General features: G+C 42.5%; 3 protein-coding genes across 3 annotated transcripts; all 3 read right to left on the bottom strand.

The window, feature by feature from the left end:
• Window positions 1-1355: 1355 nt before the first annotated feature.
• LOC139214785 (probable G-protein coupled receptor 148) lies at window positions 1356-2467 on the bottom strand. Its single transcript, XM_070845706.1, has one exon. It carries the CDS (start codon window positions 2465-2467, stop codon window positions 1508-1510), a length of 960 nt encoding a protein of 319 aa, XP_070701807.1. The 3' UTR covers window positions 1356-1507.
• Window positions 2468-5463: 2996 nt separating this feature from the next.
• On the bottom strand, window positions 5464-7949 carry mterf4 (mitochondrial transcription termination factor 4). Its single transcript, XM_070844863.1, has 4 exons — window positions 7916-7949; window positions 7159-7597; window positions 6847-7031; window positions 5464-6016 (listed from the first exon to the last, which is right to left on the bottom strand). The coding sequence occupies exons 1-4, from the start codon at window positions 7940-7942 to the stop codon at window positions 5624-5626; spliced, it is 1044 nt and encodes a 347-aa protein (XP_070700964.1). The 5' UTR covers window positions 7943-7949; the 3' UTR covers window positions 5464-5623.
• Window positions 7950-8401: 452 nt separating this feature from the next.
• On the bottom strand, window positions 8402-18026 carry pask (PAS domain containing serine/threonine kinase). The gene is made up of 20 exons (XM_070845619.1): window positions 17825-18026; window positions 17375-17604; window positions 17092-17262; window positions 16856-16990; window positions 16521-16655; window positions 16077-16314; window positions 15142-15323; window positions 14922-15051; window positions 14036-14213; window positions 13275-13462; window positions 12870-13002; window positions 11759-12312; window positions 11499-11641; window positions 11238-11405; window positions 10926-11051; window positions 10708-10842; window positions 10406-10605; window positions 9885-10018; window positions 9627-9776; window positions 8402-9316 (listed from the first exon to the last, which is right to left on the bottom strand). The coding sequence occupies exons 1-20, from the start codon at window positions 18024-18026 to the stop codon at window positions 9144-9146; spliced, it is 3705 nt and encodes a 1234-aa protein (XP_070701720.1). The 3' UTR covers window positions 8402-9143.
• Window positions 18027-18309: the final 283 nt, after the last annotated feature.

The raw sequence follows: 18309 nt of genomic DNA on the forward strand, positions 1-18309 counted from the left end.
GGAGGAAACAAGAGGAAAGATAATAATCACACACACACACCACTCTTGTACAGGCATTTTCAGACCTCAGCTGCGGTGAAGGACTGGTCAGGTCTCATACAGGCAGGCTACAGTCAAATGGCTTTTGTCAGCACCACAGTACACAGAAGACCACATGGGCACAGGTCAGGAACAGGTCGGGATTACAGCACAGGGAAGGCTGTTGTGTGAGTTTATCAAAACAAAACCGTGTAATCAGAGAACACTTTAAAGGAAAATTATTACTGAAGGATTATTATTATAGACTCAGCATCACCAAGAGCAAACAGTTCCATGGAAATTAATAAGATATCATTATAGCTGTGTAATTACAGTACCATCCGATTCACCCGCAGATGAAGACAGGCTGGCAGTGAGCACCAGGAGCAGACGTTCAGAGCATGTGTGAAGCTCCAGTGGCTTGGCACAAAGTAAACATACCTGGATTTGCTGCAGGAAAGAGCAGAGACGCAGCCCTGTGGACAGATGGATGTGTCCCTCTGGTGTCAGGTTGCTGTACCAGTTACAGATACAGGCACAGTGTGAAGTGTGACTGACATAAGTCCCTGCAGTCAGGATGTTTGTCTCATCGTCATCCACCACACCTTGCGCCTTCAATTGCCAAGTCAGCCATTTGTTAACGATCTTCTTGGACATCCACTTTTAGACAAACACAGTTTTGAGGGCAAATAGAGTTAAGTGCTTTGTTACTATGGTCATAAAACTGAATGTCAGGTTATATGTGGCTTTTACGTAACATAATGATGATAAAATACATATCTCTGTTGTACAGTTTATTTTAAAAATGGGAGTAAAGACGCCTCAACACTGACGCATAAACTTGGAAAGCAAAGGAGTTGGGCCAATTCTCACATGGATCCACACAGCAGTGCAGCAAAGAGCTCTTATGAATGGGGGGAAAAAAAGTTCAGATCCGCAAGCATCCAGAAACCCTGCTTAGCACAAACTCTGACAGTTTAAATGCTTTAAACACACACAAAAGCAAAGACTGGACTTGGCAGGGATGCTGAATTACTGAATGTAGCAAATACCATATGGTGTTAATCATGGACGGGCCAGCAACCTGAAGCTGAAGCTACCACTGAGAACACAAAGGACGCGTCCTCTGTGTTGTTTCTGAGAATTTAGGGGTTTTAACAAGCTGAGGAGGAGTTTTTTGTCCTATATTTACACACAAATTACACATGGTGTTTTAGAGTCACCACTCTTACATTTGACTGCTGTAGGACAAAGAAATAAGATAAAACAAAGGGATTTTATTGGTTCTCTACCAGACTCACATTCCTGGTGTTGCAGAGAATATTTTGAACTAGTATTTAGACAATACACACAAACAAACCATTTATTTGAAATGTGAATAGAAAATAGTGATAGAAAATGTAAAAGAAATAAAGATTTCTTTTGGTGGGGGAATTTGGACTCATGACCTCAGTATTTCTAAAATCCCGACTTTGTTTTTTGGGCGTCTTTATGAAACTGTGACCTGGCTGAGTCTCCTTTTCTGGTGAAGCAGGTGCATTAGGGTATCGGAGAGCTCCCTGTACCTCAGCCCATACAGGTATGGAGCAAACAACCTGGGCAGCAACATGAAAACACACATATTGACTGTGCTGACCCACACACGGACATCATAACTTATGTCTTCCCTGTGGAACAGGGAGAGTTCCAGGGTGAAAACAAAGCCAGGGGCAAAGTACAGCAGGAGCAGCATCCCATGAGCCAGCAGCGTGATCCGGGCCCTGGAGAAGCGGCTCTGCCAGATGCCATGGGTCCTTGTTATCATGTAGAGCCTAATGTAGCAGTAAAAAATGAGTAAAGAACAGATGAGTGCAGCGACAAAGAAGTAGATGTGGATCCCCACCCTGTCCGTGAGCTGAAGGAAGCCGAGGGAGATGATGACCAGGCACACAGACACCTTTTCTTGGGGATTTCCCCTCTCCACCTGCATCATGATCACCAGGGTGAAAGGATATATGGCCGCCAGCACCCACACCCCCACCAGTATGCGGTGGATGCGGGCGGGTGGAAGAATGTCATGGTAACGGAGAGGCCAGCGAACCGCTGCGTAGGTGTCGGCCACCATGAGGGTGACAGTGAGGATGGCACAGCAGTAGGCGGTGACAGTGACTGCTGTGACCAGCTCACAAACCAGCCACTGCATCTGAGCTCCCGCGATGGTACAGATCCCCGTGGTCAGGTTGAGGATGAGGAAGAGCATGTCTGCCATCAGGGTGTTGGCCACCAGCAGGTAACGCGTCTCCTGGCGCAAGGCACGGGACAGAAAGATGCACGTCAGGAGAACAGGGTTGGCGAGCAGGGTGGCCAGAGTGCTGACTATGGTGGGGATGAAAAACAGTTCTAGGTGCCACCTCTGCAGGCTCTCCACCCACTCCTGTGTGAGGTTTGAAATGGGCACTGATGATGCCATTCTGTCTTTTGTGTTATGGGGACGCTGATGCTCTGACTGAGGTGTGTTTTAGGGTGCGCTGATTAGTTCCTCTGGCAATTTCCTGTGATTGAAAACACCATCAATATCAACAATCACACATTTTGTTGTTTTTTTCTTGTAATTGGTAAAGCACACTGTGATCCTAATACCATCTAAGATCAAACATCCTCTTGAGGGAATGACAAAAAAAAAACCAGTGACTTTTGAAGTCTTTATTGTCCTTTCTCTCTCTATGTGGTCATACACTCCCCTCCAAAAGTATTGGAACAGTGAGGCCAGTTCCTTTATTTTTGCTGTAGACTGAAAACATTTGGGTTTGACATCAAAAGATGAATATGAGACAAGAGATCAACATTTCAGCTTTTATTTCCAGGTATTTACATCTGGATCTGATACACAACTTAGAAGATAGCATTATTGGAACAGATAGACTTAAAATAGATTAACGTGAAAAGACTTAATATTTAGTTGCAAATCCTTTGCTTGCAATAACTGTATCAAGCCTGTGACCCACTGACATCACCAAACTTTTGCATTCTGCTTTTGTGATGCTTTTCCAGGCTTTCACCGCAGCCTCTTTCAGTTGTGGTTTGTTTTGGGGGGTTTCTCCCTTCAGTCTGCTCTTTAGCAGGTAAAATGCATGCTCTATAGGGTTGAAGTCTGGAGATTGACTTGACCTCCCACTTCTTGCCCCTGATGAACTCCTTTGTTGTTTTGGCAGTGTGTTTTGAATCATTATCTTGCTGCACCATGAAGGATCTCCCAATCAGTTTGGTTGCATCTTTCTTTAAATTGGCAGACAAAATGTCTCTGTAGACTTCTGAGTTCATTTTGCTGCTGCCATCATGTGTTACATCATCAATGAAGATGAATGAGCCCATCCCAGAAGAAGCCATGACATGACCTCCACTGTGTTTCACAGAGGAGCTTGTATGTTTGGGATCATGAGCAGATCCTCTCTTTCTCCAAACTTTAGCCTTTCCATCACTTTGGTAAAGGTTCATCTTTGGCTCATCAGTCCATAAAACTTTGTCCCAGAATTTTTAGGCTTGTCTCCGGACTTTTTGGCAAATCCCTATTCTTCTTGCTAATGACTGGTTTGCATCTTCTGGTGTGGCCTCTGTACTTTTGTTCATGAAGTCTTCTGCGAACAGTAGACTGTGACACCTTCTCTCCTGCTCTCTGGAGGTTGATGCTGATGTCAACAGTTGTTTTAGGGTCTTTCTTTACAGCTCTCACAATGTTTCTGTCATCAACTGCTGCTATTTTCCTTGGTCTACCTGTTCGACGTCTGTTACTTAGTACACCAGTGGTTTCTTTCTTCTCCAGGACATTCCAAATGGTTGTACTGGCTATGGCCAATGTTTGTGCAATGGCTCTGATTGATTTTCCATCTTCTCTCAGCTTCACAATTGCTTGTTTTTCACCCATGGACAGCTCTCTGGTTTTCTTGTTGGTTACACCTCTAACTATAAATGCAGTCTGCACAGGCAAAACCCAAATCTGAAACTGAACGTAGACATTCAGCGCTATTTATTGTTTGAATAATCAATGTAACAGGACACACCAGGGCAACAAAACACACCTGTCAGTCACATGTTCCAATACTTTTGCTCACATGAAAAATGGGTGGGTTCAAACAAAAGGTGCTAACTTCTAAGTTGTGTATCAGATCCAGATGTAAATACCTGGAAATAAAAGCTGAAATGTTGATCTCTTGTCTCATATTCATCTTTTGATGTCAAACCCAAATGTTTTCAGTCTACAGCAAAAATAAAGGAATTGGCCTCACTGTTCCAATACTTTTGGAGGGGAGTGTATATCCGTCATCTGGCTGGGAAAACCTATAATATGCACATTTTCCATGCACTGCTTTGGTTGACTCAAATTGACATTAATCTAACTATTGCAATGCTCCTCTTACAGTAGTTTTACAGTCCAGATCAAACAGCTCAGCTCATTATTCAAATGAGAAGCCAGCACTTTGCCAAATTCAAACATAAAATCACAATATAAAAATGAACTCTGCCCTTTAAGTATAATTTTGTATTATGTAAATCAAGATATAATTAACTCAATGTAAAAAAAACAACTGATGCAAGTTGCAGTTTAATGTTTTTGTAAATTTTTAATGTACATAAATTTACCTACACTTTTTGGTGGGGTATCAGTATTTAATGGATAAAATTAAGCTTCCAGGAGAAAAATACAAACATGATAATGCTGCTGCCACTCCCCTAAATGCTTACAAATACGCCCACACTTGAGCAGAAAATCGCTTGCTTCTGTTCAAACCTTGTGCTGACACACCTATTAACAAATTATTGATTGATCAAAGGTACGTTTTCTTACCTGATGTCCTGAACGGAGGACCCTCTATGCGTTGCACATCCATAGGGCCCGACGCTTCTATAAATCAATGGGCGTTTTGTACGACTCGTCTCACCTGCTGGACTTATCTGATGCTCTTTGTTGACTCTTACAGATAATATAAGCATGGAGAGAGCTACGGCCACTTGGCCGCACACATAGTAACGGGGTGGAGCTTTCATCCTCTAAGCTGCTCCTCATCCTGTTGCTTTTTCAGTGCTTTCTACCCAAAATGTTTTAAATCCAATGTGGTTGTAAGAGCTCATTTGAAAACCATCTAGCTTACTGACTGATTGATTAGATTTATATTTCCCTCTTAATTTCACTGCACCGAGCGTCAAGGCAATTAAGCCTCAGAAATTGCTCTGGGGTCACTAAAGGAAAGGCATAAACCTTTTTTTGACAGTGGCATGTACGGGAGAAAATGTTCACACCTGACAGAAAGTCATCCGTCAGCCTAATGTCACACTGACGTCATCACATCTCACGTCCTGATGCGTCCACTTAGATAAACACAGAAATCAACTTCAAACCGGGAGCGTCACTCCAATCTGTTGCCATCATGGGTGCATTCAAAAGAGAACAAGCGAGGTAAAATAACCACATTATGTTTCCATGTGTATTTTAGATAAGAATTTCTGGAACATGATGACGAGTCAGAGTTCAACAAACATTTCATTGGTCACCATCACACACGTAATTCTTTCTAATCATGTAAGTTCCTCTTTTAATTGTTCTAAGTTTTCTCAGTCCCCCCCTCCACTGTCATTTCTTCCTCCTCTTCCTGTATGCACTTTTTCCTTCAGCCTCTGCATCTTCTTCATCCTCCTCCTCATCATCATCATCATCGCTGTTGGCTTCAAAGCCGCCCTGCTGCCGCTCCTCTTTCTGCCATTCCCTTGCCACCAGTCTCTTAAATACATCATACTCCTCTGCTGACGCCATGGCAACTTGGGTGAGGAAGGTTTTCTGGTCAGCGTTAAGGATGCTCTCCAGTTTGGGGTTGACGATGGTCGTCTGTCCTTTCTTGTCTGGGGTTTGATACAGACCCCTGCGCTCCAGGAAGCAGTGTCGATGGCGCACCTCGTCCAAAGTGAAACGGAACAACCTGGACTTCACCATCTCCGCCTGTTTGACACCCATTCGGAAGTAGACGTACTGTGGACAGATGGGTTAAAACATGCGGTTACAAACAATAATTATCAGTCTGGAATGCCAGAAAAATACTAGAAGGAGACCTCAAATATTGACTTACAATACGAGATGTTATGCAAATACAAAGCACTTACAGCAAGACAATAACTCACCAAATACTATATTTACTGTTATGGCATATTCATAGCATATATGAGATATTTAACGGCAAATAATGTTCCATTCTGTAGAGACAGTCGACTGTTGAGTTAAATTATGACCACCAGAGGGAGTGCTACAGCTTTGTCCCAACTGTACATAAGTAAGTCGTTTTTAACTATGTACCTGAAAAGTCTGCAAGGCTGCAGCTGCAGCTCACAGCAGGGAAAAAAAAAGTCAATACACTATGAAAATTAGTAGATAGTGTATACTGCATGTAATTACTGTCCAATTTGAATTGGGACACAGCTTATGTGAACAGTGTGTTGTCTTTTACAGCTATAGTGGCCTTTGATATGTTTGGCCAAGTTTTGAGGAAGTCAATAAATCTACAGTCTACAGTGCAAAGAGCACTTTACCCTGCGAACTGTTGGCCGACTCTATTGACCTGACGTTTCATAATTCAAATTCGATTCATTGGTTAATTATCTATTTCATAGGAAGGTTATGTCTAAAATGTGCTTGTTTTGTCCTAACCCCTAACTCTAATTTTCCAAAATTGACATTCGAGAGGGTGGAACCAATGACTTTCATATTTAAATTTACTACTACTGTATGTCTCATAAGTTAGTTTATAAAACACCCTTTAGTGCCAACCATCTCTCATTCCTGTCTTGTTTTGTTTACATGCTGACCTGAAACTTGTAATCCAGCTGACCCATGTTTTCCAGCACTATGGACGGACTATCTCTGAGGATGTCTGTGACCTGATGGACGGTAAACAGGCACTTTTCTCTGAGGAACACCACCACACTTTTTACTGTCTTAACAGGCACCGTCAGGATCTGGGGGTAGTGGGCCACTACTCTCTGAAGACTGCCTAAAGGGGGACAAGGGGAAAAATAACAGATGGACAATAAAACACAGCATCCCATTAATATCAAGTAATCTGAGCATGAGAAACTTAACAATATTACGATAAACTGTGCTGCTGATCCTGATCTCACCTTCCACTAACCCTAGTTTCCGCAGGTTGCCTATGCGCTGCTGAAGCAGCGATTCCTTGGCCGTGTAAAGTTCAGGACATTTCTCCAGCAGCTTCAGCACACTGGACGGATTGAGGCCCAACATGAGCAGAGCTGTCAGAGTTGACAGAGCATGTTTGGCAGCACTTCCTCCTCTGACTTTGGACACGGCATCATAGACCTGCTCTGCCTGCATGTCTGTGAATCCCATATCGAGCAAAGAGCGTAGGGACAGCTCTGGGACTGGCTTCCTGGATAGAGGACCGAGCTCATGGCTGTGTTGTGCTGGCTGCAGAGGGCTCTGGCTGCTGGAGGAACACAACAATGAGCACCTCGTGCATGCAGGCTGGAGGTGGCATCTCCCAAACCGAGGTGGACTGAATACAGAAGAGGTGGCATTTCTCACAGTCCAGAGGAGAACCTGAGGAAGACAAATGATGACATAAAAGACACAGCAGTTATGTTTCAGGTTTAATTCCTGTGGTTCAACTACGGTGAAGAGTCAGAACAGGACAGTGGTCACTGTTATGGCTGTACACAAATGAAAGAGAAGTTAGAAGAAACATCATTAGCTTAAGTTAGCAAACATGAAGGTTACAGAGCAGAGGTTTGTGTCTTTGGCTCCTCCAATATTCTCAAGTGTGTTAGTTGCTCATTAAAATTAACCTCTAACAACACATTGATTTTATATTAAGTTACATGATTAAAAACCATCGCGTTTCATAGCACTTAGAATCACCTGACGCGCAGCAGCTCGGAGACTCATGCCTGTCCGTCGGACTTGTACTTCCGACTGAGAACAGCGAGCAGAGGACGAAGGTTCCGCTACGCTCTGCTTATATGACGAAGAGCGCATGAACAGCAGAAGTGGAAATTAGACATCTTCAGTGTTTTCTATTATAGACAGATACAAACCATTACTGATGGGTTTAATCAAAGAGGAGATGAGCTGAGAGTACATAAAACAGATGGCTGTTGATCCAGATTTGTGATTTGAACAAACTGATTGCAGACGCAGACGACAACAGAAAATAACTTCACTTGTTTCTTTCCTTTAAACTTAAACCTTTATTGTCATGAGCTGGGAAACAACCAAATATTTATTCTACATTTATAAAATCACTCTCACTTATGTGGGACTATACCTACAATTTATATGGTAGAACATAACTATTAATAACTATAACAGAAGTCGATATGTAGTACTTCCAAAACTGGGGTTTTTCCAGATTTCTGACAATAGTAGAAACTGCAATGTGAAAAAATCAAATTCAAATAAAATGAATGACAAACAAAAACTTCCAACAGTTTTGTTTGACACGCAACTCCTCGGTCCTTATTCTGAAAATGTTAAAGTTTGTGATAAAATATTTATTAAAAATAAATAGATAAAATATTGTAAATATACTTACAATTTTTAATTAAAACATTCAAGATTAAAATCAAACACTGGTCATTACTGAACAGAAGTTGGACCAATAAAACTATTCCCTTTAACTTTAGTCAAAGTTCTCAGCATGGTGTCTCTGAGGTAAACAACTCAGGTTGTTCTGGTCACTTGTTGGTTTTGGTGGCAAAGCTGGATCCCTGTAAAACATGACAAAAATCTAATGCTTTAAATTTCCCTTAAATGCAAATAATAAATAAAATGTAGATTAAATAAGAGGAAACAAAACTGCAGGTACATCATGATGTGTTTGCTTTCCTGTTTTGCACTCAATAATCACAAACATGTCAACAAGCACATGTTGACCCACAGCAGCTTGACAAGGATATTCATTACACTTGGTAAAACACTGTGTATACTTCAAAAAAGGCAAAGGTTTGTCTCTAAAAGTAGTGTTTGCTTGTAGCCTTGGATTAAAACAAGCTTCCCTTTTCTCATTTTGCACTTCGTGTCCTCTTTGCACTGCTGCAGGCTAAATGCTGGACGGATGGTTGGGCTCCACTCCCTTTTAATTCAGTCTCTAATCCTCATGGAGGTACTTCTGGAGCTCCGTTTCCAGGGCCACCATTGACAACCTGTTTTCCTCATCTTCCTCATCCTCTTCATCATCAGGAAGTGTCTCATCACACTGATCTGGGAACAAGCCTTGATCTACGTACACTTTGGGACTGAACTCCTGGTGCTGTGGTGAGCCTGTTAAAAGAGGAGAGGGTCCTGAGTGCATGAGCTCTACTCTGATTAATCTGTAGTGTCTAAAAATAGTGATAAATTCACTATGGTAACTTCTACATAAAGAAAAGGGTGTCATCACAAATTTCCACCGATGAGTTTTGTTTCATTTTAGAAGTACTAAAATACACATAACTACACAAGCCCAGCCAGATATTGCAAAAAACAAATGTACTCAGAAAGTGATGCTAAATTACAGGTGGAACCTCATCATGTGTGAAGAGGAAAAGATGGCTGACCATAGTCAGTCTAACCCTTGTGTTAAAGAACTTACAGTAGCTCTGAGTAGCAGGGACCACCTCTGCCCAGTTGTACTCTGCCAGGGAGATGGGCTGGCTGATCCAGGGCTTCAGCAGCAGCTGGTCCAGAGTCATTCTCCGAGTCGGATCGGGGTGCAGCAGCCCACATAACAAACCATGCAGGTCTGAGAGTCCACATAGACAAATTTCAGCACAGAGATGTTTTTGGAAACTGAAAGGGTGATTTTATCTGTGTGACAGTCAATGAAAACTATTTGCAGCCAGCAGCATACCTGGAGAGAGGGGGAACGGGGGCTTTAATTTGGCGCCCAGGATCTCCCCCACACCACAGAAAGGATTCTCACTGAATAGCAGAGTGTAGAGCAACACACCGAGAGACCACATCTCCAGCTCTGGACCCTCATAGCTGCAACAGAACCCCGACAAGGAAGCATACAACAATTAAAATGAGCTTATACTTGGCAATAAGGAAAACATGGCAGCATTTCTTTAATCAGCTAAATTAGTGTCTGTGTATGGCTTTTCTAACTTTACGATCAGCATCCTTGAAGGTACCTATAGTTTAAATGTACATCGTAATGGTTAATGAGCCATATAGGACTGGAAAGCAGTGATGTGACCTAGATTCTGCTGTCAGGTTAAATGTTTTGAGCGAGCTGTGCAATCACAAAGATAGTTAATCCTGCCTTGACCTAAACCATCTATAAAAAGGAGCCCATTATAAAATGTCCTATTTGATGCTGAATGAAAAAGAACAAATTCCACGGGTCAGTCTCAGATACTGTGTACGTACGGGTTCCCCTGAAGCACCTCTGGAGAGCAGTACTCAAGTGTGCCACAGAAATTGTAAAAGAGCTTCCTGGGAGCCATCATGGTAGCAGAGCCAAAGTCAATCAGTCGAATGTGGAAAAATTTGTCGATGATGATGTTCTCATCTTTAATGTCCCTGTGAAGGATGTTCTTAGTCCTCAGATAGAAGACGGCGGCCACAAGCTGGGAAGAGAGAAGACCTTCAGTTTAACAAGGAACAGATGATCCCTTCTCATTTCAGAGCCCATTCTCCTGTCGCGTGCAGTTTCTTTGCCTTGTACGCACCTGTCTAAAGATGTAGCTGGCCAGCGGCTCATCCAGCCTCGGCTGCATGTCTATGAATTCAAAAAGGTCCAAGCCATCTCCATGTTTCTCCATCACCATCTGGAAGTAACTCCCATTCTCAAACACCTCCAGCACCTATTGAGCAAAATATTTAGCATATGAAATGAACAATTTTTCAACCTTGTGTGTTAAAGATTCTGATGTAACAACCCAGTTACCTTGACTATATTGTGGTGCTGTACTCGTGTCAGGATGGCAATCTCCTGGCTGACTCGTCCCAGCATGGGATCATCTACCCAGCAGTCATTCACTATCCTGGCCTTGCTAATGAACTTCACTACCACCTGCAAATTTAGAAAATACAGTAAAAGAGGCCACATCATCACGGTCACATTACCCTCAAAAATCTAATGGTTTATCTTAGTTTTCATGTGATAACAATTGATGTCAAATACTTCTAAATAGAAAGTGATGTCTACCGTATATGTAGGAATGGGATATGTTTTTGCTTTATGCAAATTCTGTCTTACTTCTTGTCCATCACAGCGTCTTATTGCCTTCCAGACAAAACCGAAGGCCCCTTTACCCACGGCTTTAAGAGGCTGGTACTCTTCTTCAAACTGCCCGTCACAGGCTCGAGACTGCTCTAGATCCATGGTGGAGCGTAAAGCCTCCCCATGACCGCCTTCACCTATTCGCTAAAAAGGAGAACAAAGAGTAAAGACTGATGAGTTGAAAGCAGCACGACAGCTTTTATGTGTTGATGGGTTGATGTGTTCAGGGCCCCTGACCTCTCCTAGACTGGCTCCTGACTGGTTATGCAGCGACGGATCTGTTTGCAACAGTGTCCCCTGCTGGCAAGACCGACTTATCCACACACAGAACATGGAGCCTCTGTCAGGGAGGTTAGTCCTGCACACATCACACTGCACATCTGGAGAGAAAATAAGGCACTGGTTGAAGCCTTATTGCTTTATGTAACACATGAAGCACACACTAACAGATGTTCTTTTTGTAAGGGAAACAGATGAACAATTGTAGTAGTACAAACCTACTCTCGTGCCATCTCTGTGGTAGGCGCTTACTTCATATCGCCCCTCCAGTATCTGTGTACCATCTAAAGATGGGGTGTATCCATTCACCTTCAGTTTCTTAGGAGTAGATGTGGCAGGAATGTCTGACAGTGACTGAATCCCATCATTCATTTGCATGCAGAAACCTGTGGGCTGATCCTCGTCCTGCTTTTTTTCTCCTTGCTCTTCTCTTGAACCGTCTCTGACCTCTTGACCAGCATTCCCAGTCTCAACAGGCTCTGCTTCCTGGTCAGACTCTACCACGCACGGGGAAGGTGTACGCAGAAGTTCAGCTGTATCGCAGGATGTCATGGAGTGTTGGTTATCGTCATTGTACCCTCCACCGCTGAGCAGCTCTGTGCTACCACTCAGATGTAGGTCAGCCAGGGCCCGGGTCACCAGATCACCGTTACTGTTAAGGTCCAGGAAACAGCTGGCTGAGTCCACTATGTGTGCTGAGCAGGAGTCCTCTGCCTGGCCTGGATCTGAACCAGCATAACCTGCAAACTTTTCACAGAATCCGGAGGAAGACCTGGGAAATGGAATTTTGATGAACTGAAGAGCAAACACCGGGCACCATTCTTTTCAGATTAAACAGACCCAGATGCCATTATTTCATCAAAATGAGGTGAGGAGCACCTGAAGCAGTTTTATGTCCAAACTCAACATGGCATGTCATTAACAATAAGGACTGCATCACAACCACATTATTGGAAATGAAGGCTAATTTCAGTGGTTATTTGCCTCTAAATGAATGAAGTGAAATGTTGTTTAGTCCAAATGGATGTTATGGCATTACTTTGGTTGTCGTGCCAGGAGAGAGATATTTTCTTCCAAACAATTTGCTGGCACTAAAGTACTATGGATGGTGAAAAACATTTTCACCATTTTGCATTCTTTAGTGAATTATTATTATGAGCAGTGACCCATTTGACTTTTAGCTTTGGTTACTGATATATTAGAAGGGCTGTCTTAACAATTAGACGTCAGATAGGGTGATTACATGCAAATGAGGTTAAAGGTAGTTGTATATTTTGGTGATAAATAACATGGTCTCTCAAAACAAAGACTTGCAGCTTCTGCCCTTACCTGCTCTCCAGTGAGATGACCTCAAAGCTGGAGTCTTGGAGGACAGAGGCAGATGAGCGGCGGTCTTTGCCTTCATTGGGAGAGGTGCTGCCACCCACCCTGCCAACAGCATGTTCACTTTGAGAGGGAGTGTCTAAAGAGGGGGAAAAAAGAAAATAACACTGATTAAATGGTCGGAGCATGAAATCACTAAACAACATGAATTCTTTAACCATAGCATATAGTGCGGAATATCTCGTCCAAGGTAAGAGTTTCAGTACCCATTCCAATATGTGTTGCAGTTTAGTCTTTGAGTTACAAGGAAGACCTACAAATAAATTATTGTAACCAAACCAGAAAAACAGTTTAGCTGCATCATACCTTGGACAGTTTTGATGGCAAGATGATTATGTGTATGAACTCTACTGCCGAGCTGCTGTTCTTGATAATGGTGTGATGGTTCGGAGGGAACCAGGCAGAAGGTCTCTTCTTCTGGAGGTTCCACCCAAGCAAATGTCTTGAGGAGTGCCTGAGTGGTGTCTGCACTGTCTAGCTCGGTACTGCAGGGAGCAATCTGGGCTGCTGCCTCCATTAGCTCTGTAGTGTCATCAGCCCTGAGGAAGGAATGGTTGGAAGTAATTTAAATGCCAATCAGGATTGAATGAGAAAGTCGTAATCATAATATAAAAGGGTAATATAAAGGTTAATAGCAATTCACAGGTGTTTCACAATATTTGTGAAATTATGATGGTCTCAGGTTGCAGCATCTAAATAACTGTGACTTTGGTTGTAAAACTTGATGCAGAAAAAAAGGACAAAGATAAAAAGTGGTAAGTTGTGTTAAAGTGTATCTATTGGCTGAGTGGGTAAGAGAGGGTATGAGGCTTGACCATTGAGATGTTGTGTTTTCAGATTTACTGCCAGACACATCAAATATAGATGCAGTCTGCTGCTGCTTTTAAGTGCCTGGATATTGCTACAGCAGCTTTTGTCTGTCCATTATTTGTGAAAATACAGAGCACAGATTCAGTCAATCTTTTATTTCCAATGTCTGCTGGCATGCAATTGTCTGTGCAGGTTTAACTTTTTTCAAAGTCACATTTACAAAAATTATTATGTGTTGAAAATATGAGGTAATTGAGTACAAAACATTCAGGAGGCTCAAGTTATTAGTTATTACTACTTACATAACCACACGTGTGGAGGTGATGGCAGGAGGAGAGAGGGTAGACAAAGCGCTGCCCTGTTTCTCCAGCCTGGTGCTGGTTCCAGTGAAGATCCTGCCTCTCCCTGTGGAGGTCCTTCCCAGAACAGCCTGACGCACCATGGCCATATCACCAGCTACCAGTGAGGAAGGGTCGAGGACTGAGAGAGAGAAGGAAATGTATGAATCACACACAGTGTAAACAAACAAACAAACAACAGGATAAATTCAGAGTAAAAGAAACATTTGCAGCATTTGCATGTTAAGAATATATGCAATCTATGTATGTCTAGGCAGCAGGTTAGACCAGAGGTTTACAGTTTCAATGATTTGTTGGTTGTAAACACGAAACCTAGCATTGCTGTGGAGTTGCCAGTGGCTTAGCTTGTAGCAGGGTTACAACTCAAGCCCTGTATTCTTCAGCATGCATTCATTTACATTTTGTTAAATTGGTATAATTCAGAGTATATCGAAAGAACTATTAGCAGTTCCTGTTTGCAATGCAGCAATGGATGTACAGACACCTATCGCTGGATTCATTTCATTCTGAAGAAAACCTAAAAGAGTGATGATTCTCAGGAGCTATAAGGAGTGTCATTTTCTGTTCTTTCTAAGTAGATTTCTTGACATTTATTCGAGATGGACAGCAGAGATAATGATGTGGATCATATCTGTGTGTTCAGATTTGACTGAGACTGAGATTTCCTGTTGTTTTTAAGAACACTGGCATGCACCTATCCCTGCATTTTCTTTGCCTCTCCCTCCATGCCTCTCCTTAAACTCTCTCATGTATGGCCTGGGAGGCAGGACGCACAGTTTGAAAATCACAGCACTCATTGGACACATCACAAATGCATGACCAGTCTTACCAGATTTCCCTGATGTTTTGGATGACGTTGTGCTTTTATTAGCCTTTGCTTGAGAATTGGAGAGGGGGCTGGACTTGCTGTGCAAGTCAGACATCCATCCATAGAAACCAGGCATCAGAAACGTGACACTCTGTAGATGACAAAGTGGCCGTGACAGAAGTGAGGGGTTGTCATGGTTGTCAATAAAAACAGCTTTGTTCAGTGGATCATGTTGGCTGACCTTTCTCAGCAGCTCATCCTTGTTGTAGCCGAACAGACTGAGAGCCAGGTGGTTGTGGATGCTGTAGATTGAGCCATCAGGGTGGAGCAGGAGGAGACCGCTCAGAGGAGCAAACACCCAAACTGTTCCCGAGTACTCCAGTGCAGGGCTGGGAGAGATGACAATGCTGTCCACTTTGACTTCTGTAAGAGTCCCAACACACGTTGAAGATGCACACTTGGTTACTGGATTAAAATGTATTAATATTTAGGGTATATACAGTATATTTGGTAGATTTACCCTACAGTGATTATTTTGCATACTGGATTGGTTAAACAAGGAATATCAAATTCTTTTGAGGGTTCTCTTCAACTATTACACACACTACATCGGGTAGACATGACACTCCTCTGTCACCATACGGTAAAAATCATGCATCTCCAACTGTCAGCATTTTATGAGGTGATTTTAGGTTTCTGACAATGCAGTTGTCAGACCTAGTGTGTTTTTAAATGATTCATTTGGCTGAAGAAATTGGAGAATTTTCTAAACCCACAAAGGAGCACATATTCTAAATCACTAAAATTTGGAGATACATGGTTTTAATTGGACTGTAATAATGATGGATATGTCTTTCACATGTTTCACCTGTTGGTTTCATCTCGACTTCTACTACTTTTTTTAAAATCAGTGCTTGACAGTTTCTACAATTTTTCATTACTTTTTGATCAGGGGTTTACATGATCTCACCTCGCTTCTGTATGTTTCTCATTAAAAAGGCTGGAGAGCATATACACTGCAGGGTGTTTTAAAGTGCTTGGGAAGCATAATATATACAGACTGTCTAAGACTGGATTATGCACTAGTTTCTCCAGAATAATATTGGATGTTTTTTAAATCCCTCTCTGACCTAGTACTAGGTCCTTGCCTAGTTTGAAAAAAGAAAAACATCTTACCAGAGGATGGCTCTTTTCCATGAGGTTGCTCACAGTGTTCAGGCTTTGGGCCTTCTGACTTGGATAGCTGCTTGTCCTGTGCATCTAATCCTTCCAGGCTCTCTGTTGGGAAGGTGCATCCAGTCCCACTATTTTGTTGTTGGGGCCTCCCACATACCACTGCTCCCTGAAGTTTGATACACAGTGGGACTGATGCTCCGTCTCTGCGTTTACCACACACTCTCTGAACCCTCAGCATCTGAAAGAAGGAAAGAAAAGCAAAGTCAAAGATGACAGACTTACAGAAATACCTGAGCTAAAAATGTTGTGGGATATAATTTATTTTCTTTATGTTCCTGAACTGTCCAAGAAGCACATTGTTGAACAGAAACTTAAAAGCAAGGCTTAAGAAATGGATTCTTTCCTTAGCTGAGTGGGGCAGTTTGAGTTGTAAAGTGTGCTTACTTTGGGCAATGCATTATTGTGGAGGGGGATTTGTAAAGAAGGGATTAGCTCCTTAACAGACACCCCTTTTAACTCGTCTGGATGGTGGTATCCATGGAGTTGGGCAAACGCAGAGTCGCAGGTTAGGATGCTGCCCTAGGGATTACATCAATAGTGTAACAAAGATTTATATCATTGGGTTAAAAAATGGTAATATATTACCCTGTAGCATTCAATCGAAGAAGCAACAAAATTAAGTTGTGAAAACAGTTTTAAAAAGATAGGAAAGCCAGAAATTTTATTAAAAATATTGCAAAGAAGAAACATATCTATCTGCTAATGGATGATGTACTTACATCTTGTGAAAAGGACAGAAAGGCTGATAGCCTTTCTACATGTTCCATCATGACAAGCCAGTGCTCCTCATTTTGGGACCATTTCTGGGTACACACAGACACTGGCACCTCTGCTGACAATGCCACAGCATCCACCTACAGAAAAAGTAGCATGTTAAACACACAAAACACACCCACCCACACACAATCTTGCAATGGTGGTGTAGACATTTGACTGTAGTCAGCATATTCCATACCACTTTTCCAGATACAGTCTCAACAGTTCCATCAACTAGCAGAAAATCTTCTTCTAAAGCCTCTTCCAGGACCTGACTGGTCTTCTTCAAGATACAGGACAGTTTTTTTCCAATGAGTTCATTGCTGGTGCACTCAAACAGTTTGCAGGCCTGCTCATTTGCTGACAAAATCTGAAAAATTAACATAACACATGTCCAGGGTACACTCAAGTTGTAGTACTGTTTGACCAATTGTGTTTAGCCGTTACTGCTCATATTAATTGAACATAGACACACACAGTACCTCTCTGGTTTTATGGTTGACAGTTAAAATGACTTTGTTCGGGTTGAGAGCAGATGGAGATCCTGACAGGCCAAAATCTCCAGACATTAGCTGACTAAATAAGCTTTTTTCTGTCTCCGACACAGTGGGTGGGTGCCGCAGGGAAGCAGCAGAAACTTGGGAGTCAGGATGTAAGCTAGAGATCTGGCAATTTCTTTCTGCGACAGAAGTGCATGTATCCAAACGTTCACCTGTGAGCAAAAATTGTGGACAGACATTTTAAAAATTGGGATCTCACAATTTTTGTCTCAAAAAAGGGAAACAAAGTCTAAAACTAGATTCAATTTACTTCAAAGATTTCCCTTAATACATTGTTTAAAGCACCATCAAAACTGTTGTGGATTAATTGTGTGTCGACTGATTAATCACTTCAGCTCTGCTCTCAAATACAGCCACATCAGTCAGACCCACCTCTCAAAGAATCAGGATGGTAACGACGTTGCAATGCCAAAAGGCTCTTCTTATACAACGGACTCCGAGTACATGGGTAGGACTTGTTCAGGTCAAAGTCATCTTCCTGGAGGTCAGAGAGGTCGGGCACCACACAGATAGTGTCTCCTTTGCCTCTGCTGCCTTGTCTCAGCCCGAAGTGAGCCTCAGTCGTCAGCGACATTGTTATTGGTTATCCAGCTGGAAGGGACAAAAATTGACCCAGACAACATTATAGAGAAGTAATGGGTCGCAGCATTGTCACAATAGTGTGCGCTGACAGGTTTGCAGATTACAGCAGCTTGAACACTCACCCCAAGTCGAAAACAGCAGCTGAGCAGCTTGTGTTTCCTAGTTGTTGATCGGCACAGCAGTTTGGAGCTGACGCTAGCTAGTTGACAAGGTAACGTTACCTCCCCTGTGCTATCAGGCTAACTAGCCATCTGCTAACGTCTCTGCCACTACAA

The sequence above is a fragment of the Pempheris klunzingeri genome, chromosome 15, assembly GCF_042242105.1.
Source record: "Pempheris klunzingeri isolate RE-2024b chromosome 15, fPemKlu1.hap1, whole genome shotgun sequence".
Classification (NCBI taxonomy): Eukaryota; Metazoa; Chordata; class Actinopteri; order Acropomatiformes; family Pempheridae; genus Pempheris; species Pempheris klunzingeri.